Source organism: Bidens hawaiensis, unplaced genomic scaffold (assembly GCF_021521415.1).
Source record: "Bidens hawaiensis isolate Kalapana, Puna unplaced genomic scaffold, B.hawaiensis_p1.1 tig00016868_1, whole genome shotgun sequence".
NCBI classification, from domain to species: Eukaryota; Viridiplantae; Streptophyta; class Magnoliopsida; order Asterales; family Asteraceae; genus Bidens; species Bidens hawaiensis.
In genome coordinates this window covers 128,714-153,103 of record NW_027492558.1, presented here as the reverse complement: position 1 = coordinate 153,103, position 24,390 = coordinate 128,714, and the positions used below count along the sequence as shown (strand labels likewise).

General features: G+C 32.3%; 2 protein-coding genes across 2 annotated transcripts; one reads left to right on the top strand and one right to left on the bottom strand.

Annotated features, from left to right (window-relative positions):
* Positions 1–2,442: 2,442 nt before the first annotated feature.
* LOC143552406 (protein ALTERED PHOSPHATE STARVATION RESPONSE 1-like) lies at positions 2,443–7,511 on the top strand. Its single transcript, XM_077042640.1, has 5 exons — positions 2,443–2,518; positions 5,320–5,958; positions 6,025–6,248; positions 6,433–6,641; positions 6,756–7,511. Exons 1-5 carry the CDS (start codon positions 2,443–2,445, stop codon positions 7,492–7,494), a joined length of 1,887 nt encoding a protein of 628 aa, XP_076898755.1. The 3' UTR covers positions 7,495–7,511.
* Positions 7,512–22,557: 15,046 nt separating this feature from the next.
* On the bottom strand, positions 22,558–24,188 carry LOC143552383 (NEP1-interacting protein 1-like). The gene is made up of 5 exons (XM_077042622.1): positions 24,035–24,188; positions 23,404–23,582; positions 23,227–23,310; positions 22,944–23,111; positions 22,558–22,680 (listed from the first exon to the last, which is right to left on the bottom strand). The coding sequence occupies exons 1-5, from the start codon at positions 24,186–24,188 to the stop codon at positions 22,558–22,560; spliced, it is 708 nt and encodes a 235-aa protein (XP_076898737.1).
* Positions 24,189–24,390: the final 202 nt, after the last annotated feature.

Here is a 24,390-nt window from a genome sequence, read left to right as displayed (position 1 = left end):
ATTACAAATACGTGTTGTAGGTTCAGATATTTGCAACCGCAAGGTAAATGGTGGTATTTATTTAGGTGTTAAATTTTCCGTAGTGACGGATTTAAAGAGGAAGGAGCTAGAAATAAAAGAAAAAAAAAACGAAACAAATTACAACTTGAAAGTAATATTAAAATCGCACCAAGGCTCCCGCCAAGTCTTACAATTTGGCTCTAATTTTTATCTACGAAAACCTCAAGATTTTAATCTCTTAAAAAATCAAGTTATTTTTCGCTCGTCGAATGCTCCAAAGATTGGTCGGAGAAATTCCCATAACTATTTGTTTCATTTCGACAAAGATTACAAATTGAAGGCGAAATCAAATACATTCTTTACCGAATCTCCAAAGAATAGAGTTTTACACCAAGAAAAAATTTGTAGTCAAAATGCCTCTCGCAACGTTGCATCTTATTAGAACATGATCTACCGATTCAAATGCCCGATTACAAAAGTGACATGAAAATTGAAGAACAATGTCTTCCTTCTAAGCAAATCAAAAGTAGGAAGTCCATCAAGTAGAACCCTCCATACAAAACGATGACTTTATCCAAAACCCAATTATTCCAATTGTGAACCTCTTTATGCGTCGTTAATAGAAGCCTTAAGATAGACGGATTTATCCATAATATTAAACACCATTCAAACTTTAATCACATTTATAGCTTTTTATCTAAAGTGGGTGTGCAGCATAGAAATAAAAATGAATCCAAATGACGTATAGCTCGAGTTATCAAGTAGAACAATTGACTACGTACCAAAAAAATGACCAAAACCGACATAATCCGTTCATAACGCCCTATAGTGTGATCAGTATAAAAAGTTTGAATAACCAGTTTCAAATTTTGAAGATTATAGTATATGGTAAATGATTAGATTATGCTTGTAAAAGTTGATGAGTTTTGTAGCCAGGGTATGATGTAAAATCCAAAAGTAAACTTGTTGCTAAAGCTAAATATATGATCGCTAAATGGCTGTTGATCCTTGAAGCACCTACAAGGCGTTTGGTGAAATGAGCCAACCACGTAAAGTTGTGGAATTAAATGGTTAAATCACTTAAACATTGATTATCTAATTAGACGAGACTTCGATTATATTAATTAAACATGTTGGCATCGAATTGATTTTCTTCATCATTGAACTTCCACATGTTTTCAGTTGCATAATGGGTTGCATACAGTATGAATCTTAATTAAGATAAGCAGGGTCATCATACAAAGACAAAGACAATACTAATCAAGTATTAAGTTGCTACAAAAACCGAGTATATTACATCACGAGTACCAACATCAAGAACAAAAACTTAGTCTCTAACATTAAAAGGCGGCGGCAAGTGTCCTTTTGTCTCATCAACAGTCCAATGCCTTCAGATCATTCAGTGGATGCTGTAAAAAAGCATACTAAAGTATTAGTATTATATATAGACTTAACATGATGGTATTTGTAACTTTTGTGAGAAAAGCAGAGAGAGCAGGATTATGTCAACTAAATGCTGGCCCGTTTATATGAATCGGCCAATGCAGGCTACGTTTATTTGTAACGGGTTAATGATAAGATTTAACAAAAACAGTCAAATGGGTTGAGATGGTTAAACTTGTTTGAAAAGCTTAAAACATTTAGTAGTAATAATAAAAAAGGTTAATTGTTTGACAATTTTTCGTATTTAAGAGATTAGAAAAGCATGGGATGCTAGAATCCAATCCCAACCCTGGCCCGTTTTAGACTGTTATTGCTGCCAGCAGCTTCAATAAAAGCGGTTGATAGGACTTACTATTGTCATCCACATCATCAGAGGATTCCTCAGCCTGCGATTTAGAAGAACAATGCTTGTCATTTCAAAATAAAAATATTCAATTATGTTTGTTTGCAATCTCTACTTTGGCATATAACTATGATAAGTAATTTTATATAATAATATTGTTTAAGTATAAGAATTAAACCTACTTTCGATGGTAAGGAGACCTCCACGCTGTAAGGTTGAGGATCCAGACTCTTAAAACGGTAGAGAGGAGGGATCTCCACGGGAGAATTTGGCTCAGAGTTGGTTATCATAGGAGTTTCATCCTGAATTTTATAAAGATAATTTATAGGACTTGAAAAAAATGAAGAAGAATGAAAATGATATGAGCAAGTAAAGTAACCTCTTGGGAGTCTATCCACATATTCCTGGATATCCTAGAGAGAAAAGGAAGGGGTTGTTTAAGCATGCCCTGCTCATGCCGGCGATGATATTCAATAATTTCTTCTAGAGTGATCTCATCATGCTCCGGCTGAGAATTAGATGGAGCCGCCTTTAACTCATGCTCCTGCTGAGAATTAGATGGAGCCTTCGGTATCTCATCCTCTGGCTGAGAAGTCGGAGCCGCCTTCACCTTCTTGTTCTTCTTCGTCTTCTTCACTTTCTTTGATAGTCCGGGCATGTCGTTTAACGCTTTCGTCCTGCGTCAAGGACCCCGCTGCTTCTTTCCTCCATCCACAAACCCTGCTGCTGCTGGTAAAGAAAATTATTATTATATCGTTTGGTTAAATAGCATGCATTCATCATATCATCCTGTAAATCCAGAAAGCTGAGAGCATACCATCATTATCATCATCGATGAGCAGAGGCGGGTCTTGAGTAGCCATTTTTGGTTGGATTTCCTACTATTAATACAAAGCGGAAAGACGAAGCAGAATCAGCAAGCCATTGTATTAAAAAAATCAGTGTACGTAGTTCATAAGAAATAAGCATTTAACAACAACATTACAATTTACAATTAGCGATTACAAACTCCATTTTATCACACACATATGTATATGTATGTATGTATTTTCAACAAACAAAAACAAATCAAAGATACCAATCACAGGGCTTCTTATTCTTATTCGGCTAAGAAGTGCAGTTCCAACCCTCTTTTCATTTCAACCCTAAAACGAATCTCAACCGAAGCACAACATCGGTAACATTTTCGTGGATCTCATGACTGGGAACCGGCCGGGCCTCTGATGGGCTTTTTAGGTTAAGATTATTAACTTATGCCAAATCAATTAACCCATAAAATTATTAATCGTTTGTTTTCATACAATGCTCTACTCCATAATTTGTACCATAAGTTTATGCCAATTTATATAGCACAATATCATTTTCCACACTTCGTCATACAAGTTATAAACATATTACCATGGAATATTGTTGAAATGTTTGTATAAGCTCAATTTGAATAATAAAAAAAATATTATGTAATATTGTATGTTTTTAGTTCTAATGATGTGGTAAATTTTCATTTTTTTGTTATGGTAAATTTTCTTTATTTTAAGGCATGGGTGTTTTATTCATGCATATGTTTGTGTCTACCAAACAACATAAAGTAATAACTAATAATTCATTTCATTCTCATATATCTAAGCATGACAAAGAATAATCATGATTCATACTATTCCTTTGTTAACTCTATTTTATCATCCATTAAAAAATATATATATTTATATAATAAGAAACAAATAGATTAAACAGATAAACCTATGAGCCCACTGTTTTGCCTCAAAACAGCAAGGCAAAACTGAGTCGTTTAGCTATACAATTTACCGGTTCAACTGCAGAATTGACCCAAACAGACTCTTATATTGCTTTCTTGTAGAAACTCTTGACAACTGTTTGTTCCTGTTTTTTGAAGACAACTTGTCATGGTAGCTTTATGTCCCCATCATATTGAATGTCGGATGATAAACAACAAAATCCTTCCCTCAGTTTTCATATACTTAAAATCCTACATAATATGAATCATAATAATTTTATTCCAAATCCGCAAATATTGAAAATCTCAAAAGTAATCAATAAACAATAACGACGACATTTATGTGAAAATTAAAACGTTTTCCTTTTCAAGATTTTTTTTTTAAAACGGGCCCCCAAACTATTGGTTTTCTTTATTCTTCAAAGCAATTCAGATTTACCTTCTTTTTACACAATGCTTTGCACCGACATATAGTCTTATCTTTATAAATATGAATTCTTTCAAACCACTTTTATAAGAAAAGCTAATCAAAGTTGGATGCCAATAATAAAAACAATAGCCCATATACGTACAATAATTCATACTTGTAATCAGCATAGTAATCGCTAGTCGAAAGATAGAGTAGGAACCATCGATTAATCAGGATTAATTACATAGTCAGATTTTTTACAGTCATGCTTGTAATTAAGCAATGACAGCCCTAACTTTCAATATTGTTTCTGAAAATACTTTCATATTTACAAATAAGTAACTCTGGTAGTCCTTAAATTCCAACATACATTGTTTTAAAATAATTTATCAAATCACAGCTGAGAATGAAATTATATGAGATTATTATATTCGTGTGAGTGAAATTGTCTGAACATTACAACAAAGTTAAAGTTACTAAGAGCATTCTTAGCATATTCCTTATATATTTGTGTTAGAAAGTTTTGTAAATTATATGATATGTTTACAAGCACTGAGTAAAATAAAGAGAAAAGAAATCAAATATAATGATAGATGTATAAAAAATATTATTTAATTAAACTTGAGAGAGATAATACAATGATTTTTAGTATAATTATATGATATATATGAATATATGGTAGAGAATTGAATGCGAATGCCCCTATAACTTAAAAAGTGAAAATTATTAAAACTCATTTTTTTTTCTAAAAACTAACTATAGGCAGTGTTGCAAAAATCTCAACTATGCATCGATTAATCCCCAATTAATCGCTAGTCCCCACTTCACTGATTAATTTTTGGCTAATCGGTCAATGGTCAAATCCGGCCAAAATCAACGGTTTCTGGTGAGATTTCGACTAAAATCAGTGGTTTCCAGGTAGATGCTGGCCAAAATCAACGGTTTACGGCGAGATTTCAGCAAAAACCAGCGGTATCCAGCGAGATTCTAGACAATTTCCAACCAAAATGTGTTTGTTTATGTATAAAATTGAAAAATACATATAAAAATGTGTGTGTGTATAAAACTGAAAATTATACATTAAAATCATATATGATTAGTCCTGATTAATCGCTAGACCTCGCCCCACCACCCGACTGGGTATAAAAATTACAAGATCTTGGGATGGTGGTAAGCGGTAACATTACATAACGTCTGTGAGTTTGTCAGTAAACGAGTGTGGTGTATTGGTGGGTGCATTTGGCTTTTCATTCCTTTGTAAACATTTGTCTGTATCCCACAAATCATCTAAACATTTTATCTATCACCAATCCACTGACTTCCATCACTATCTAATCTATCCACCAACCATTCCATTTCACTCACAATCCAAATCCATCATCGGCTGTGCAGTCTCACTCTCACTCCGTAAACCCGCCGCCGACGACGACCTAACGCTGTCCGTCTGCAGAGACCGTAAGCAACTCATCAAGTCCGCTGTCGACCGCCGGTACGCCCTCGCCGGAGCACATTGCAAGTACAACCAGTCTCTCTACGCCGTCGCATTAGCCCTCCGTCTTTTCGTTTCCCGCCATTCCGAATCTTCTTCTTCTAAGTATTTAATTACCTTCCCTGCGCCCTCACCGAAGCCTACCGTGGACCTTCACGCCGACACCGACACCGACGACAGTGACGGACCTGTTTGCGAGCATTTTTACGATGATGGTGATAACAACCCCACCCCACCTGTCACCATGACGTCAGCGAATGGTCATCAGAATAATGATGGTTTCACCGGGTGGGATTTTTTTAACCCGTTTGACAATTTTACAGTCGATGGTGGGTATGAGGCTCCGGCGACGGCGGACGGTGGTCGGAAGGTGAAGGTGAAAGTGAAAGTGAGTGACCCACCGGAGAATAAAGGGCGGGAACTGTTGGAAGCACTGAAAGATGTGGAGGATTATTTTCTAAAGGCTTATGAGTGTGGTGTTGAATTCTCTAAGATGCTTGAATTCAACCATGTGGGCCCACTAGATCATCTTGATTCTAAAGGTTTTTTTTTTTTGTAAATTATTATTATTATTTTTTTTTTGATGATTTTGTAATGATTGTGAGTAGAGAGCTCGGAGAAGTATATTCCGGCGATTACGTGGCACAAGTCGCCGATAACGAGATCGCCTTCTTGTAGAAGTCTTCTGTCTAGCAGCTCCCGGAGTTCGTTTTCCGGGATTAATATTAATGGTGATCTATTTGATGATGCGGGAGGAATGGAATCGGGCAGCCATTTATCGACGTTGGGACTATTATACGCTTGGGAGAAGAAGCTCTATGATGAAGTCAAGGTCGAAAACCTAAGCATTGTTATCGTTATTGTTATTGTTATTGTTATTGTTATTGATGTGACCACTGATTAAGTCATGCTGTTCGTATGACAATTTTTGCATTTATATACAAATCGTATGATATGATGCGATATGGTGGCATTGAGTTATTAACTTGTTATAGACTATGTTTGATGAATTGTAGGCTGTTAATGAAATGAAGAAGATATATGAACGGAAATCTTCGCAATTAAGCTCGGAAAAAGCTGGCAACAAGCAAGGAATTGAAGATCAGGTCAATGATTTATACTCAAGAATACTGGTCAACATGAAGATTTGTGATTCCATCTCTAAACGAATCGAGAAGGTGCGAGACAACGAGCTTTTGCCACAGATTGTTGAGTTGCTTCGCGGGTAAGAATCCTTTTCGATTGAATAGCACAATTCATATAGATTTCGCGTTGAAATAACAACTAGTTTGACTTTTGATAGTCAAACATGTTAAAATCAGCGCTTTGATTATTCCAGGCTAACAAAAACTTGGAAATCAATGTTGGAATCACACAAAACACAAAGCCGAATAATATTCGAAGTCAAATCATTTTCGTGTGCGGATCCCACTAACGACAAGTCCCGTCATCTTGCAACTCTCCAACTCGAGGCGGAAATACAAAACTGGCGGGTGTGTTTTTCGAGTTACATTGCGTCTACGGAAGCCTATGTTGAAGCCTTAACTCATTGGGCATACAAAACAACCGCCGAGCGTGAAGTCAACACCCCGCCACTCATTTTCAACATTTGTCGCGAATGGTCAACCGTTACAAAAAGTTTACCTGATCAAGCAGTCACATTTGCCATGAAACGCTTCTCGAAAGACCTCAGAACCCTTTGGACCCAGCAAGAGATAGAGACCCAACAAAAGCGGAAGGTTGACAAGCTCGTTGCGGACTCAGCGAAACGAGCAACTGGGTTCGAGAGGGAGGAGAGGAATGTGGTCAACTATAAGTCAATGAATGTTAAAAGTAAAGTCGATGTGTTGGCCGATAAAAAGGCTCGGTTGGATGTTTTTACAGATATGGTTGAAACCGAGAAGGCTAAACATAAAGATTATGTTGAAGAGACACGTCGGATCGTGTTGGTGGGATTTCAAACGGGATTTTCTTCGGTTTTTGATTCGTTAACCGAGTTTTCCGAGGTTTGTTTGAGGAAGTACAATGATGTTGCACAAAACGCGACATTGGGACCGCATCGAGTTCTTGGGAGTTGAGGTTGTTGTTTGTAGAAGATGTTATTGTTAGAATGTATCTTTGGACAAAAATAACATGCAGAATTCTAATTACAATTTTGCTTGTCTCAATTTGATAAGCAATATATGTTATCTATAGTTATTTGAACTTCGATACAAATGTTAGTCTGTTTTATTTTGGGTTGCAGGTTTAAATTTGCGTTACATAAACAACTAGTATTTTACCCGTCCGGTGGACGGGAATATCAATGTGGGAATGTGCTGGCTACATTAATTCAGTAACATGAATGAGTATGATGAGTATAATAAGACAAGTCTGGATGAGATACTGAAGTCTAAGGATAGTATGTGTATGCATGATTGTATTTTGACGAACAAACTGATCTCTTTTGGGGTTATTTCTTCCTTCAGTGTCTAATATGTGGTATGTGAATTTGTTGTATGTTTTTGACTTACCCAACGCTAGATATCATAAAATATGTATGATATATCAATTTATATATGATTAAAATCATTATAAACTTGGATATAAATACAATAACAAACATCAAGTTTCGTTGTTAGGTCACTAAACAGGCACCGGCTAAGCCATCATTAGTGCAACAGACCCAAATCTTCTGCAAGTCGGACAGCCAGGCCCATTCACCTACTTTTCACATCCGGGTCTGGTCAATCTTTCTCATGGGAAAGCTTGCTAACCCTCGTTTTCCTTAAAAGGATCAAAACATTAGTTTCAATATCAATTTTATGTTAATCGACAACCTAGAACGACACTTATATTACTGCCACTTGCTTTGATCCTTTTCAGGAGATTAATGACATTTATACTCAACAAACATATTCACCCAAATGTTGTTGTGTTAGCTCGGTGGTAATGCAAGAAATATCAAATTAACAAATTTGATTCTTATTATATAGAATGAAAATGTATAGAAGGGAAAACAACGTCAACAGGCAATCAAGAACGGCTATATATAGACAAAAACATAACTATAACTATATTTATATACATACATACATACATATATATATATATAGACTAAGTATAAAATGAAAACCCACTTGAGTTGTGAAAACTCTAGAAATACATTCTCAACCACATGTTTTTAATTAATGTTTAAATCTTATGGTCCACAATTAAAGTGAATAAAAAATGTAAATATAAATATAACTTTTTCTCTCTCCTAAAAACATATATAAAAATTAGTAAAAAAATGTTAAAAAATAGCAAAACATTTTTTTTTGATGTTTCGATGTTTTGTATTAAATGTTACAACATATATTATATGTAACAAAAAAAAACGTACATAGGGTTTCGCGGGTTTTCACAACTCAAGTGTGTTTTCATTTTAACCTTACCTTATATATATATATATAGGGTAAGAATCTTAAGAGAATTCTTGGCAAATTGAGAATCATTTTGGGCCACTAAAAAAATATTTAAAAAATTATAAAACAAAAAAAAATGAAAATTTTAAAAAAATAAAAAAACCAAAATTCTTATATTTCATTTCGGTTTCATTAAAAAACCGAATTTTTTTATTCGTATTATTCCTAATACACATATGTATACTTTCATTTAATCTCTAGCTTACGTAATGTACACATATGCACATTATCATTTACCTTAAATTATACATATGTGTATAAAAAAACATATGTGTACATATATGTACATATTATATATATATGTATAACTTAGCTATGCCGAGAAATTTTTTTTTTTTCGTTTTTTTTTTTAATTCATACTATACCACATATGTATACTTTCATTTAATCTCTAGTTTACGTAATATACACATATGTACATTAGCATTTACTTTAAATTACATATGTGTATAAAAAAACACATGTGTACATATATCTACATATTATACATATATGTATAATTTAGCTAAACCGAGAAATTTTTTTTTTGTTTTTTTTTAAGAAACCGGGATGATAAATAAGAATTTTTGTTTTTTACTTATTTTAATTTTGTGTTTTTTTTTGCTTTATGATTTTTTTTATTTTTGGGATTTTTGTGGTTCAAAATGGTTCTCATAGTTCTCAATTCTCAAAAAGTTCTCACATGATCCTGATCACACACACACACACATATATATATATAGGGAGGAGATCAAGAGAAAACTCATCTTTAGAGAAAAAACTTAAAAACTCCTAAATAATTATTTTTAATTAAAAATAAAAAAATATTTTCAAATTTCTGTTTTTGCCATTATTCTTATATTTTCTTCTTATCCTTTGCTCGAAAAAAATAAAAAAAAATATGTTGCAATGCACATACATATTACTGTGCGATACCGTTGTATTTCACATGTGTATTACTATGTATTTTTAAGTTTAATAGTGTTTAATCGCTTATATTCAATATTTGTGTATTGTTTATGTGTAGTAGTGTTGTATTATATGAAAAAAAATAATAATAATAAAATAAAATTCGGTGTAATGCACATGTGCGTTAATGTTGTATTACACATACGTACTAATGTATATTAGATGTGCGTATTAGTCTTATATTGCATATATACAATAGTGTGTATCAAATATGTGCGATAGTGTTGTATTCTATGCAATACAAACACTTTTGCATATATGCAATGCACATTATTACACATGTGCACTACACCGACGAGGTTACCGACAATGGTTTTTTTTTAACCAATAACAACATATAAGAATAACGGGAAAAAAAACTTCAAATTTTTTTTTTAAGTTAAAAATTGTTTTTTATGAGTTTTTAGGAGTTCTTAAGTTTTCTATTTAAGATGAGGTTTCAATGGATCCCACTAAATATATATATATATATATATATATATGGGAAGATTCATGTGCATTTTAATTTTAACATGAGAATGTAGGAAATAATATCAATTTATGAAAAAATGAGAACGTAAGAGATAATACCAACTACAATACCAATCTACATAAACAATGATTTATAAATAACAAAGAAAAAAACCTAAAAATTACAACAAAATAATCAAAATTAAGAACAAAATAATACCAACAAATACTTATAACAGCAAAAGAAAAATCCAATAATAACAACAAAAAAGAAATCATTAAATACTTATAACGTCTCATAATCGAAAATTAGCAAATACGAACAAAAAAATAACAGCAAACACCTATAAAAGCAAACCTAATAATAACAGCAAATTGGTTCTCACTGTTTTCGTATTAAGAATAAAATGTATTTGATCATGTTTCCAAACATATATATATCAAATTCCATGACAAGGCCACTAGATCTCAGAATGTTCACCAACAAAATATATAATAAATTAAATATAATGGGCTATTTGAAAATTAACAATATATCTATCCTATATATAATATATAAGTTATAGGTAAATTAAGACATCAAATTTTCAAGTAATTCACAACAATTAAAGCATCTTGTATAACCAATAAAGCATGTAGCACAGGGACAAAGTTGTCTAATATAAAATATGTTACATATAGTTACAATATTGCCCCTTAAACTTTATCAAGTTTTTGTAAATTTAAAAAATAGTTACAACAATGACCCTTTAACTTTTAACCATATATCCTTTTAAATTTCATTTTTAACCCAACTTCCACCAACGACATTTAAACGTTCATAATTTTTTCATACTTTTATATTTTTTTTTTAAATTACGTCATAAAAACAATTATTTTATTTTCTTTAATTTGACTATGGTATTGCTATAATTTTTTTTGGTTAAAAAGAATTAACATTTTACGTAGCGGCGTTTGTGATCTGGTTTTGATAGTTTTCAAATTAAACCGTAAGTCAAAATGTTAGTAACAGTTTTTTGTCATCGAAAACCGAAACCGAACCGTTGAAAACTGAAACCGAACAATTACCTACGGTCTGTGTTTCCCGCTACATCGCGCGTGCACCCGTCTAGTATTTTCTAAATACATATCTCAATCATAACATAACATAACATACTTGATGGCAAATTAAAATGCAGAATGCTTAAGGACTAAAGAAACACTTTTTATTGCAAAGCCTTTCTTCTTTATTGGCTATGTATGATCCGCACCCATAACAAACAAAACCCAAACCACCTTCATAAATAGTAAAATTTTGATATTACATAAGCATAATTCATCAAACAACTATAAAGATCCAAGACACTATGCAGATTTAATGAAATCAGTGATTGAATTTGCAGCCGTAACTTCTAAAGCATGAAGACCACCTGGGAGGCCCTGGCTGACCTTTTGGCTAGTTAATGTTCGGCATGTGTTGAAGGATCCCTATGTTGCATTAAATATTGTTGATTAAGCTTCTGCAAGAACAACATCAAATCAAATTCAATCACAAAGTCTCAATATTTAATCAAATTCAATCAGTAGTCACCCTTAATATCAACCGGTTACCAATCAAAACACAAAAATGCAATCAAGAAAATCAAGTGAAACAAAAGGGTTACAATCTGGTGCAAAAGTAGAAAACTGACCCGTTTACTAAAAGGGTAATTATCACGGAAAATTTCAAATTTGCTAAATGATACGAAACTGATATAGGTTTCAAACTGGGTTCAGGTTACACTTTGACTTCGGGTTAATTTTAAGAACAGATCACATATTATGTTTCAAGTTTCCTGGGACAATTTTGGTATTAATTTTCACATTCTAACTTAACTATAGTCACTGAAAGTTGATTTAACTTTTCCACTTAATCAATACCAGAATGTTGAAAGTTTCAAGGAAAAAAAAGCCTTTAAAAATCATCATTAAACAAAAATTTCAATCAAAATTCCAAATTTAATTCACTTTTAGTTAAGGTTGCCAAATAATTATTATGCAGGTCATTAATCATGTGAAATTATCCATGATGGATGTTGCACTTACAGTTTATGCAATTACTTTGCATTATTGCATACCACTAACAAAGTAACAAAACATGTTTTAAGCAATACCTTATGTATTCTTAGGATACAGGGTGCACACAGCTTCCCTTGTGTCATGGTATTAGTGGTTGAACCTTGATACGGCTGTAAATAGAAATCACAAGCAGCAAGTAGTGGGAAGGCTAACCGCCTAAAACCATGATGGAACCGTCCTCTAACCTCCCATTTATGGAACATGTGATAAAAAAGTAACTGTTTTCTAATCCTTATCAGACGGTTAATATTCAATCTTGATCCTTATCAGACGGTTAATATTCAATCTTGGATGGCTTTATCAGACGGTTAATATTAAATCTTGAATTTTGATCCAAGGGTCAGTTTCAAATCCCACTCTATGGTAAGTATATATATAATTGCTAGATTTTAAAAAATTCACTATAACATGCATCCCGTAAAATTTGAACTTTTCATCCTTAGATTGTGAGATACTTAGACACATCATTTAACCATCAGAATGTCCCCTTATGGATGAACCCAGATGTTACACCAAAACAATGTGCTATTACCGATTTCTTCGGAAGCAAACCATGTCCTTTGAACCGAAAAATTACATATTAGACTTCATTTTCTTTTGAGTTCATTTATATGTGTATGTGGTATGTGTGTCGTAAGCTGTAATGGCCATGGGCGGACGTATTGTGATACGAGGGTGGGTAGCCGCGCACCTTAAAATTTTCCTTTATCAGTGTTATACGTACGTGAAAATTTCGAGCGTCCCCTCGTAAAATTTGGCACCCCCCACCCCTTTAGTGTTATACACACGTACCAAATCCGCTTAAGCCTATTTGGAATTGGATTCTAAATTAAATTTGTTTTATTTCTAGCATTTTAAGTTTAGAAAGGTTATATGTTTTAATCTGATTTTCAAATCCGGTCTAACCAATTTAAAACGTTGAAAAGTATTATGCCTTGCTAGAATCTAGATGATGCTGTGGATGGATTGAAAAAATAAAAACCCGTGAAGAACGACGTTAAGATATATAAGATTTAAATTTTTATTGTGTAATGCTAATGACATTTGGCATACTTTTGTTGATTATGTTCTTTTGTATATGACCCGGTCTGATCCGACTCGAACCAAAATTTATTTTATTATATAACAGTAGACAAACAAGCACTATAAATTTTCGCCCCACTTTGATAAATTTTTCTGGTTCGCCACTGGCACTACAAAAAAGATTGTTATCTGGGACTGAAAAATCAGTCTTTGATACTCCACAATTAGTATCTAATGGTTATCAGGGATTGATTTGCCAGTCCCTAGCTAGTAACGGATACCTAGTCCTAAATAGTAGTTTTAGTAACTAAAAATCAGTCCCCAATATATGGGACCAACAACAACTAACAGTCAGTCTTCCATACATAAAAATTCTGTCCTTATTTGTCTCCTCATACCACTTCATTTCAGACCCCGATAAATTTCTTCAAAAACTAATAGTCGGTCTCTAATACTATGGTATGTTAGTCTCCAATGCCTTCTTGTACCACATCATTTCAGTCCTTAATATATTTCTTTAACAACTAATAGTTAGTCTCGAATACTTTGACGTTTAGTCTCCAATGCATTTCTGTACAGACTAAACACCAATCCTTTAAGCTATGTCTAATTTGTCTCTAATAAATTTAACAAGATTCATGATTTCATATCAAATCAGTCTCCATTAAGATGTTTTAAAGACTAAAAATTACTCCCAAGTATCACTCAATTTTAGTCATTAATATGCTTCATGTTTTAAAAGCTTCATTTTTTAATTGTTTTTTTACAAATCATCCAAATCCACATATATACACACACATACAAAATAACATACATTACAATATATAAACAAACAAATTTCTTTACAAATTAACAAAAGTGTATATTAGTAACAAAAAATTATTACATCCAAGCTCGTGTATTTCTTTACATTTGAATGTGAAGAAAGTAAACAAAAACCATTGCATACACGTACATGTACTCTTATCTGCAATTGACTGTACATCATAAAAGAGCATTATAAGAAATTTCCAAGCTCAACATGTAGTATAAACATGAAGCAATGATAGAAGGTACCTCCATTATAGAACTCTTTTAACTTTGATGATCTTCTCGAATGTGTACAATTCCAACAACTGAAATGGATATCCATGAATACTTATAACTATACATTAACCAAATCTAGTGTTTATCTGACTTGCTAGAAAAATCAGCCAAGTAAAAACATTAACAAACCAATTCACATTGCAATTGAAAAGGTGTCAGATTGCATAATACACATGGGTTGATTCATGCTGGATGCATAATACAATAGATTTACAGGATTTCAAATTTGCAATACTCTTGATAAATAACATTATGGTAGCTACTTTTAAGGTCAAGCCATCATGTGTATTCAAAACATAATTTCCTTCAATTTATTTAACTAGAAAGCTTAGTTTTATTGTTTTAAACTATTTTCTGTATACAAATCATATAAGCTTCTCAGCAATAGTTGAAACCAACTAGAATTGTATCTATTTAATAAGGCATGTTAAATATAGATTGCATTAATATATATTTGTAGTTGCTTTAGAAAAGATTAAAAAAAAAAAAGACCACATGCCTGATGGAATTCAGGATAACCAATGTAGCATGTATCAGCAGGTACGGAGACTTCAACAAAGTTCTGCACAGGGAGAGAATAGAAAATTGTTATAAACAATTAATATCAAGCCAACTTAAACAACCCCGAGCCAAAGCCCAAGCTTTTATTGATACTCATTAAATAAAGAAGTTTAAGCCAAGTTCAAGCTTAAAATCTACTCATGAGCCAAACTTGAGCTCCTTTTAACTGAGCTCAAGCTTTGGCTCGCCTTGTTTACACCCCTAATCATATCATCACAATTCTAATTCATCTTATAAGAAAAACACAAATAAAATATATTAGTTAACATTATTACATAATAATATTAAAGAGTCCTGTAACAAGTAGCAAAATACTTGTAATTCATATTCAAATTTGATAACTTTCGTTTCTACCCAAACAAAAAACAGAGCAAAAACCTACCTAGCATGTTGTGAAATTGAGATAAAGGTAAATCATAAGGACCAATATGTATGAATTAACTTAAAATAAAACGAGATAAATGTAAAATGGAAGGCAAAAGCTTAAACACACATTTAATCAAACAGCTAGTGTGCATAAATGTATATTGCAATTGATAAAGTACTGGTTACAAAAAGAACTGTATATGGGAAGAGTGTCAGACCTTAAGGATCAACAAATAGATCTACAATAGCATACTACAGACCAGTAGCAGCAAGGAAAATAACCATGGAGATTGAAAATCTGATGTAACTAATAAAAAATAAATAAACCCTAATACTTGATATCTGTAATAACAAGATCAAAAAGGAAATAAAAAAAAGAAAGACAAAAGATAGATCGAATAAACCTTTGGAACGAGTTTGAGATGATCGACCACGTGATTGAATGTGAAGAGCAAATGATCGGTTTATATGGAAAGAAGGTGAAGAGCAGATGACGGTGAAGAAGATCGATTGAGGGTGGGATCGTGTGGAGAAGTGAGGCTACGAATCAAAGTGAATTCATCATGATCGGGTTACGACATGAGAACTAAACCAAAACATAAGTTTCTTCACGGCAAAAAAATACAATATAATTAGCATAATAAAAAAAATTATGTGTTGCGGTGGCAAACCAATGCTAATTCGGTCGGTATCTTAATATGCCACAGAAAGTTAATACAAAAAAACAAAAACGACGAACAAAAAATACTCGCATGTTGCGGCTGTAAGCCGACGCAAATTTAGTTGGAATTGGTGATGTCATAACTAAATTGTATAAAAACAAAACGTCTCAAATAAAAGTTGATTTGTATGAAAATACAAAAAATAATAAAAAAATTAACAGGCCAACCATGTGCCACAAAGTGAACCAATAGGTTGAGGACACCAAACCTCACTTTATATCCATCCTATGTTACAAAACGCCACAGCGGTGTAACGCGAATTCAGTCAATATCGGCAAAGTTTGTCTCGACACCATCACTAAATTAAAAAAAAAATACACAAAGATGAGAACACCCCAGTATTGACACACGTACAACTTATGAACAAAGCGGCACAAATTCGATCAATATTGGTTAGTTTCGTACCGATACCTACACTAAGTTAGAAAACTAAATTAGTAAGTGCATAGCTTATGCTTCAAAAATATCAATCAATCAATCAAGCATTGTGATGAAGACGAGCATTGCGAAAGACGAGCATAAGCATATATAAAATGACGTTTAATCGGCCGGTGAAAGACGAGCATTGCGATGAAGAGTTTACGCGAAAAATAAGTTCGCCCAATTAACATATAAAAAAAACAAACAAAAACATTGCCGTTGGAGACGACACACACTTGTTCTGTATCGGTTAGGTTCGCGAGGATACTAGATGTGAACATAAAAAATAGTTTCGTTATTGGCTAAATATGTTATGGTACCCTAGCTAAACTCAAAAAATTCGTCAAATTAACATTGAGAACTAAAAAGGACAAAAACACGAGCGACGTGATAGTGAGTCGATGAGAATTCGATCAGTATCACTTAGGTTTCTTATAATACCAAAACCGAACCAAAGAAATAGGTCGGTAAAAATTATTATATTAATAAAACTTAAGTTAAAAAAACGTTTTGCCCCTGCCCACACCAAAACCAAAACTATAATAATATAATTAGAATGGAAAAAAAAAATAGGAAACACCTAAACAGACTCTATGTTTCGAACACGGGCAACTAGACTACATCACAATTGGTCAACTCAATAGCATGAGAAATATATGAAACTAAGTTCATATAAATGCTAAATTATTAATAAAATTGAACATACCATTTTTAATTATAAACTTTAATAATATAACAATATACTTTAGACTCTAAATGTTCTCTTTTTAAGTCAAATAAGTTTTCCATCAAAACTTTATATCATCGTTAATATATATTCGTGATTGAAATTTTGTATGTAATAAGGTGTTAAAATAGTAACGGCCGATTACAAGTCAAAAACATAAGTATAATAAAATCGGTCCCTGATAGTTTAATCTCTAATGCACATTTTTTTAGTTCAAATTTAGCCTTAAATTAAGCACCAATATATTAGCGATGGATTATTAGTCACCAACGTCAGCCACGTAAAAATTTGTCTCCCAAATTATTAGCAGCTGATAACTCGGTTCTAAATATTATGTATTCGAGACTGATATTTAAGTTGTTGATACTTCCCATCAAATTGTAAAACCTGTGAAATATAATCCTTGACTGAAAGTCAGTCTTTAATCATTTTATTATATACATAAGGACATTCACGACTGAATATCAATCTCTAAGTCAATCCGTCCTGGGAGTACTAAGACTGAATTTTGGTCTCTAATAAGTTATTTCCACGTTACAGACTAAAGATCAGTCGCCATACATTTATACCACTTTACATTACGTATTTGGGACTGAAATTCAGTTGCTAATAACGTTCCCTTTAAAGTGTTATATTGCATAAACATACTTGTGACTGAAATTCAGTCTCAAATAGTTAGACATGATACTAGCGACTGATTATCAGTCACCAACATTAGTCACATAATAATCAGTCCCCGATATTATTATTATTAGTAACTAATAAATCAATCCTAAATAGTATGTATTAGGGGACTGATATATCAGTCCCTAATAGTTTAGTCTTATATGGTCACTTTCCTTGTAGTGTGGTAATAGCCGACCAAGTCGTTAAATAAAGAGCATCTGGCTAATCAGCAATCAACCACCAATATAGGTCCAAGCTAAAGGATCTAAATTGATTATTTTAACTACCATAATATATGTATTGTTTCTTACTCTAGTTTTTAACTTTTGTCTCTAGTTTTAGTAACAGTCCTAAAAACATGTCATGGTTTTATGCTATGATTGTAGCAACATGTTCAAGTTTAGTCTAGCCTAATACAGACTCATATTAATCTAGCTATGATTGAAGTGGCGATTTTTCATTTTTAAAAGCTTTGACTACACTACAAAACAAAAGAGTGTTATTAATAGTCAAATCCATCGGCATTTCGTCGGTAAAGGTGGTTACTGACGGTATTCCGTTGGTAGCGGCGCAACTTGTTGCCCGCTTGCATTCTTTTTCGTTATAATTTAAACATTGAAGACAATTAATATAAAAATTGTTTTATTCCGAAAAAAAAAATTAACAGCAGTACTGCCATGGATCACCAACGGCCAACTTTATTTATGGATAGCCGAAAAGTTTAATAAGATGACAACTTACTGACCGATAGCCTTTAATCGTGTATAACTAAATCGCCAATTATATTTGATTGCATGAAGTACCCTTTAATAATAGCATATAACTAATGGGATCATCAAACGATCACCATACGGCATTAATTTAGGGTTGTCATTTTAACCAAAATCCGCAACCCGAGAAAACCCGTACCTGAATCCGACTCGAGAAACCCAAACCCAAGAAAAGGCTAACCCGAAGAATTCTAGGTTTCGGTTCAACCCGAATAAACTTACAGTTTTAAAACTATATATATTATGTATTACAGATTAAGCCTTAGCCATTAATGTTATCAGAATTTAGTCCAAATTGATTGTTCCCATTCCACTGTTTATTGTTTATTAATGTGTTAATTTATGACTAAAAGCAACTATAATCCAACACCCTAATCACAGCATACTGAAGACAATTATGTCGGTCTTGTTTGTTATGGTTGAATTTTGTTAAAGTTTACTCTTTTTAGGATGTTTTATCGGTTTATTTTTGTTTTGTTATTGCCTTATTTACATTACGAGCAAAGAAGAATATATTACATTTTTTCCTAGGATATTCGAAACCCGATTAACCCAACCCGAACCCGAAGAAACCGTTGGAGATTTGGGTTGGGTTTTGGGTCTAGATTTAGAACTCTGAAACCTGAAGAACCCAACCCGAAAAACCCGAAACATGAAAAACTAACCCGAAAAACACCCCTAGGCGTTATTATCTAGAACTTGCAACTACAATGACGATTGGTAATTAGATAATTTCAACTTGAAAGCTTGTTGTAACCGCGGCTATCTATCGGGATGGAAGAATCGACTAATAAGCTCAAGTTGCCATATTTTCAAGTCATTGTTTATAAAACAAGCATGTTTCACGCATGTACAATCTACATCAGAAGGTTTATGCATTCTTGTAGTCTAAAGTCTAAACTGAGTTTGACACTTCCGTAAGCTATCAACAAACATAATACCATATCATACACAATTGAACATTCGATACGTTTAATAAACTTATTTGATTGTTGATTAGATGTCTAAAATAGTGAAAAAGGTTATATAATATCTTTGTTTGCATTCATGAAAGTAACATGACCGTAAAAATTTTGAGTTCTATTACGAAAAAAATAATAGAAGTGGCTTGTAAGTAACAAATCAGATCATATAAATATAGCCCACTTTAGGCATCTAACATAATTCTAAAAGTTAATCCATATAATGTCTGTTTTGCATTTCTACATAATATTAAATAGTTAGTAGAAAATTTCTGAAATCATGAAATTTGGGATGGTTTGGTACTTTGTTACGACTAAAGAGAAACCAGATTTAATTCAATTTAGTTAAAGACTTAAGGTGATTGGGTAGGTTAGTGGCCAATCATTAATATAATAATACAAATGGTTGTTCATTAAAAGAAAAATAAATAAATTCTATAGAAGATTTTATTATTTATATCTTTTACCTAAACTATTAAACATAACTCTGGATTTGCAAAAAATTAACTTTGAAGTTATTTTGCATAATAGCTTTCTCTTCAATTTTTCTAGTTTGTTTTCTTTTTATTGAGAACTTGTACAATTTATTGAATTTCAAACTATTATTATTATTATTATTATTATATAAACTAGTTTTAGAGCCCGTGTCACACACGGGATAATTCAAATTATAAAATTATAAGTAAAAAAATAATTACATAAATTTGAACCCCGAATAAATTTGAAACCCGAATCATGTTTAAAATTCTAACTTTCATATTTTTGACATTTTAAAGTCAACACTTTGAACCCATCACAAATTTGATGATAAATCTATTTTGCATTCTCAAACTTTTAAAAATACTCAAAATTTTCATTTTTGTACAAATTTTGACCTAAATGCAGTTAACTTGTTCCAAACAATCTATTTATCAACTTTTGACCCATAAAATCAAATTTAAGTTCCACAAAAAATTCGAAACAATTTTCACTTGAGAAACATGATTTGTTGTTGATTTTTGAAATTCACAAAGTATTTTGAAATATATAGTAAAATAATATGTTAATATTTATATTTATAAAAATATATAGATATTATATAAATATAGTGTAAAAGAAAAGTAAATCATTATTGATTTATTACATATATTGGAGTATATTAGTTTTGGAGGGAAAAAACTTGTGATAATTAATCAAAACATGACAAGTGTCCACATTTATTTACTTTATTAGAATATGTAGATATACCCACCCACAGTTTAAGATCTCTTAGACTACTTTTATTCACAACCCAACCCAACCCAACCCAATTCAACTTCTTAATAAAAAATTAATTTCTCTCTCTTCCACCTACACAACCTAACCCAACCCAGCTTTTCACTTTTATTTACAACTCAACCCAAATCAATTATTTTAATACATATATCTTATTAGCTTTTAATTTATTCTATAAAATTTAGTAAAATTAATAAAAATATTTATTTTTTAAACAATATTATTTTAAGTATAAAAATCATTTAAAAAGATAATACCAAAATTCTATTAAAAAAACCTTGAATTTTTACAACTATTAAAAAAAACAAAATTTTATATATAATAATATTAAAAAATACATATTTTTAAAAGTGCTCCGTTTCTAATAAAAATGATATCGAAATATTCATAAAAATAAACTAAACAAGACTATGTTTTTAGATTTTTGAAATAAGTCAAATAATATAAATTATTAAATAAAACTCAAATTATATAAAAAACAAATTGTTGGAAAGAAAAAAACAAAAGAATATTTAATTAAAATATGGTTGGGATTGCAACCCGGGTTGTAGTGTGAACATGATTTAATCTTTTTATTTATTCCTCAAATAGTGTCATGACCTCGTAAGAGGTCACCAATAAAAGTAGTCTTAAAAGACATAAATATAAAGACACAACTTAAACATAAGGTCTATGAGTTGTAGTGGGGTTTTACCGTCTCTTGACGTCACAGTCATGCTGAAATATGGGGCTTTAAAGCCCTCATTTATAAAGTCTTGTTGTGGTTTAAAGTCATCTTACCGTCCCCATTGGATATATAACATATATATGTGTGTGTGTGTATGAGAGAGAGGATGAAAAGCATCTCATGGCCCCACCACAACCCCCCCACCCCATCGCCCTTCGTCTGGATACAGTCTCACCCCCTACCGCCCTCTATATAGCCTCGGCGGTGTTCCTCCCCTATAACGCCCTCTTTAAAGCCCCTATACAACCCACACCGGCTAGTCTATGGGTCTATTATAAGGTGAGTGTTACTGTATTAGAGTTGTTGCTAAGTATTCACCACCAGTTAAAAATATTAAGTTGGCATCAAATTGGGAGAGGTGATTGTATCTTATATAATTTTAATAAATTAAGATTTGAAGATGATTTGGATCTGAATATATAATACTCATAATAAAGGTTACAAAAAGCTTTTATATTTATAAGTTGAATTAATCAATTACTTTTTATACTTTACAAAATAAAAGAAGATTAATTTTCCAGATAGCTCAAGAGTAAATCATTTAATATTTTCATGTTGAAATTTGGAGTGTGTTCTTTGTTTTCAAATAGAGTCTCCACAACAAATCCAGATTCTTATACAATTTTTTTAACTTTTTATTTTTTAGTTATTCATTTTGATATTTTGGAATCCTAATAAAAATCCTGACTTTGATGATACACATACACGGTAAAAACAACGAACAAAGTGCACCGTTCGAAACTATACTATATATACAAAACGTAAATCGTCCCCTCGCTGGTATCATTATACATATAAAAAACAAAACAAAACATGCTAAAACGCAAGGCTTAATTCTACAAATGCATAAACCGTAGCATCAAGTTGTGGCAAAATAAAAAAAACTTCAATTTGCGGATTCACAAAAGACCCAAATTTACAGATCCCTTCTACATAATGGACATGACCCATGTCTCACTAGCCATTTATCAATACATGGTAGATGGAACATGTGATGACATTGTGGCAAACTTCTCACTGTTTCTCCAAGTTGAAAATCCTGAATCAAGATCAAAGTTAGATCAATATTTTCATGAAGAAGTTAACTATGAAGGCTTTGACGCTGAGTGAATTGACCAAAATACCCTTCAACAATACCATATTTTCAAGTGAATGTTCATGAAACAAGCATGATTCACATGTGAACGGTCTAAATTTAGAAGCTTAAGCATTCTTTTCGAGCAAATATATCATAAGTCACTCGTTCCAACAACATAAAACTGTGTGACGTAAGATAAAATGACTAAAATACCCTTTTAGTACCTGAAGGCACACAGAGCAGGAGATCCTGTCCCCGGAATTGTCCACATTATTATTGCTGGTAATTTTAATTTTGGGTATTTTTTCAACCGAATATTCGGGCAATCCTTTAGATCCGCCAACATCAAATATGCTATGAAGCTCGTCAAAGCCGGGCTCAACAGCTCCCATCTAAATAAAGGCAAAATGGGTCATGAAAAAAGATAAAAAGTACGCATTTTCTTTTAAAATAAAGATATTTTTTTAGTGGAAAACGACCGCAGGTAATTACATTTGAAGAGTTTACCTGACTTTGAACTGCACTTAACATTGCAGGACCAAAACGTTCGCGAACAAGCCTACCGTTTAACAAGCTTACAATCACATCAATCTGCATACATGTTACGAAAATGAATTAAAACTAACAAAAGATTGAACCTTTGAAACATTTCTTGAATGTTGTTGAGAAAGTGAAAGTGCTCACCAAGTATAGAAGACAACCGATTCCAGATTCATCTGATTTCCACAAAACAAGTGAAGACTCGAAGACTTCTATTGAAAACACAGCACCGGAAATTGCTCCAACTGCAGCCCCCCTAACAAATCCACTCTCGGTTTCTTGACCGATTAAGGCCCCTGTCATTGCTCCTAATAATATTCCAACTGCAGCATATCAATATCCATATCAGATCACAAATTCATGGGGGACATTGATCCAGTCATCTTCGCATTTCGACAATTTTTTCAACTATGATATAAAGATTCACTCATGATGAAATGCTAATATTATTTTCCTCTACAAAAAAAGGTTACATTTTTATTTTGTTTAGGAAATAAAGATTCATCCTGGATGCTAATATTCTGAAGGGCATGTGTTTGTTCATGGCTTTCATATAAATTTAGTCAAATTAAGTCACAAAAATGGTCACTTTAGAAAATAAAGATTCATCCATGAATAACTGAAATCAACATTTAAAGAAAAATATTGCTAATTAAAAGATGAAAAATCCCAAAACTCTGACCCTAATTACACAAATGATGATCATATTCATATCAATTGGGCATTTGAAAAAATCCCCAAATAAAAAATATAAAATGTATACATACATACATACCTAAGGCGAAAAAGAAAGTGAAAATTGCAGAGAAGACATTGCCAATAATGAGAGCAAGTGCAGGGGTGAAGAAATCTTTGAGTTTTGGAAAGAAATGGGCGAATGAAATGTGTGAAGAAGATAATAGAGGATATGGGTATGAGTAAAACGCCATTGAATGAATGATTTGTCGGTTTGGTTGCTGCAGACAGGGTTTCTTGAAATTATTATTGTTGTATTAAATAGAAGGAAATAATACTTCGTGGTTAAGAGATGGAAGAAGAAACAAGCATCAACCAGCATTTATAGCTTTCCAACTTTAATGTGGATCATCAACCACGAGAAAACTTAATTAAGTATTAACTAAGGACATGTAG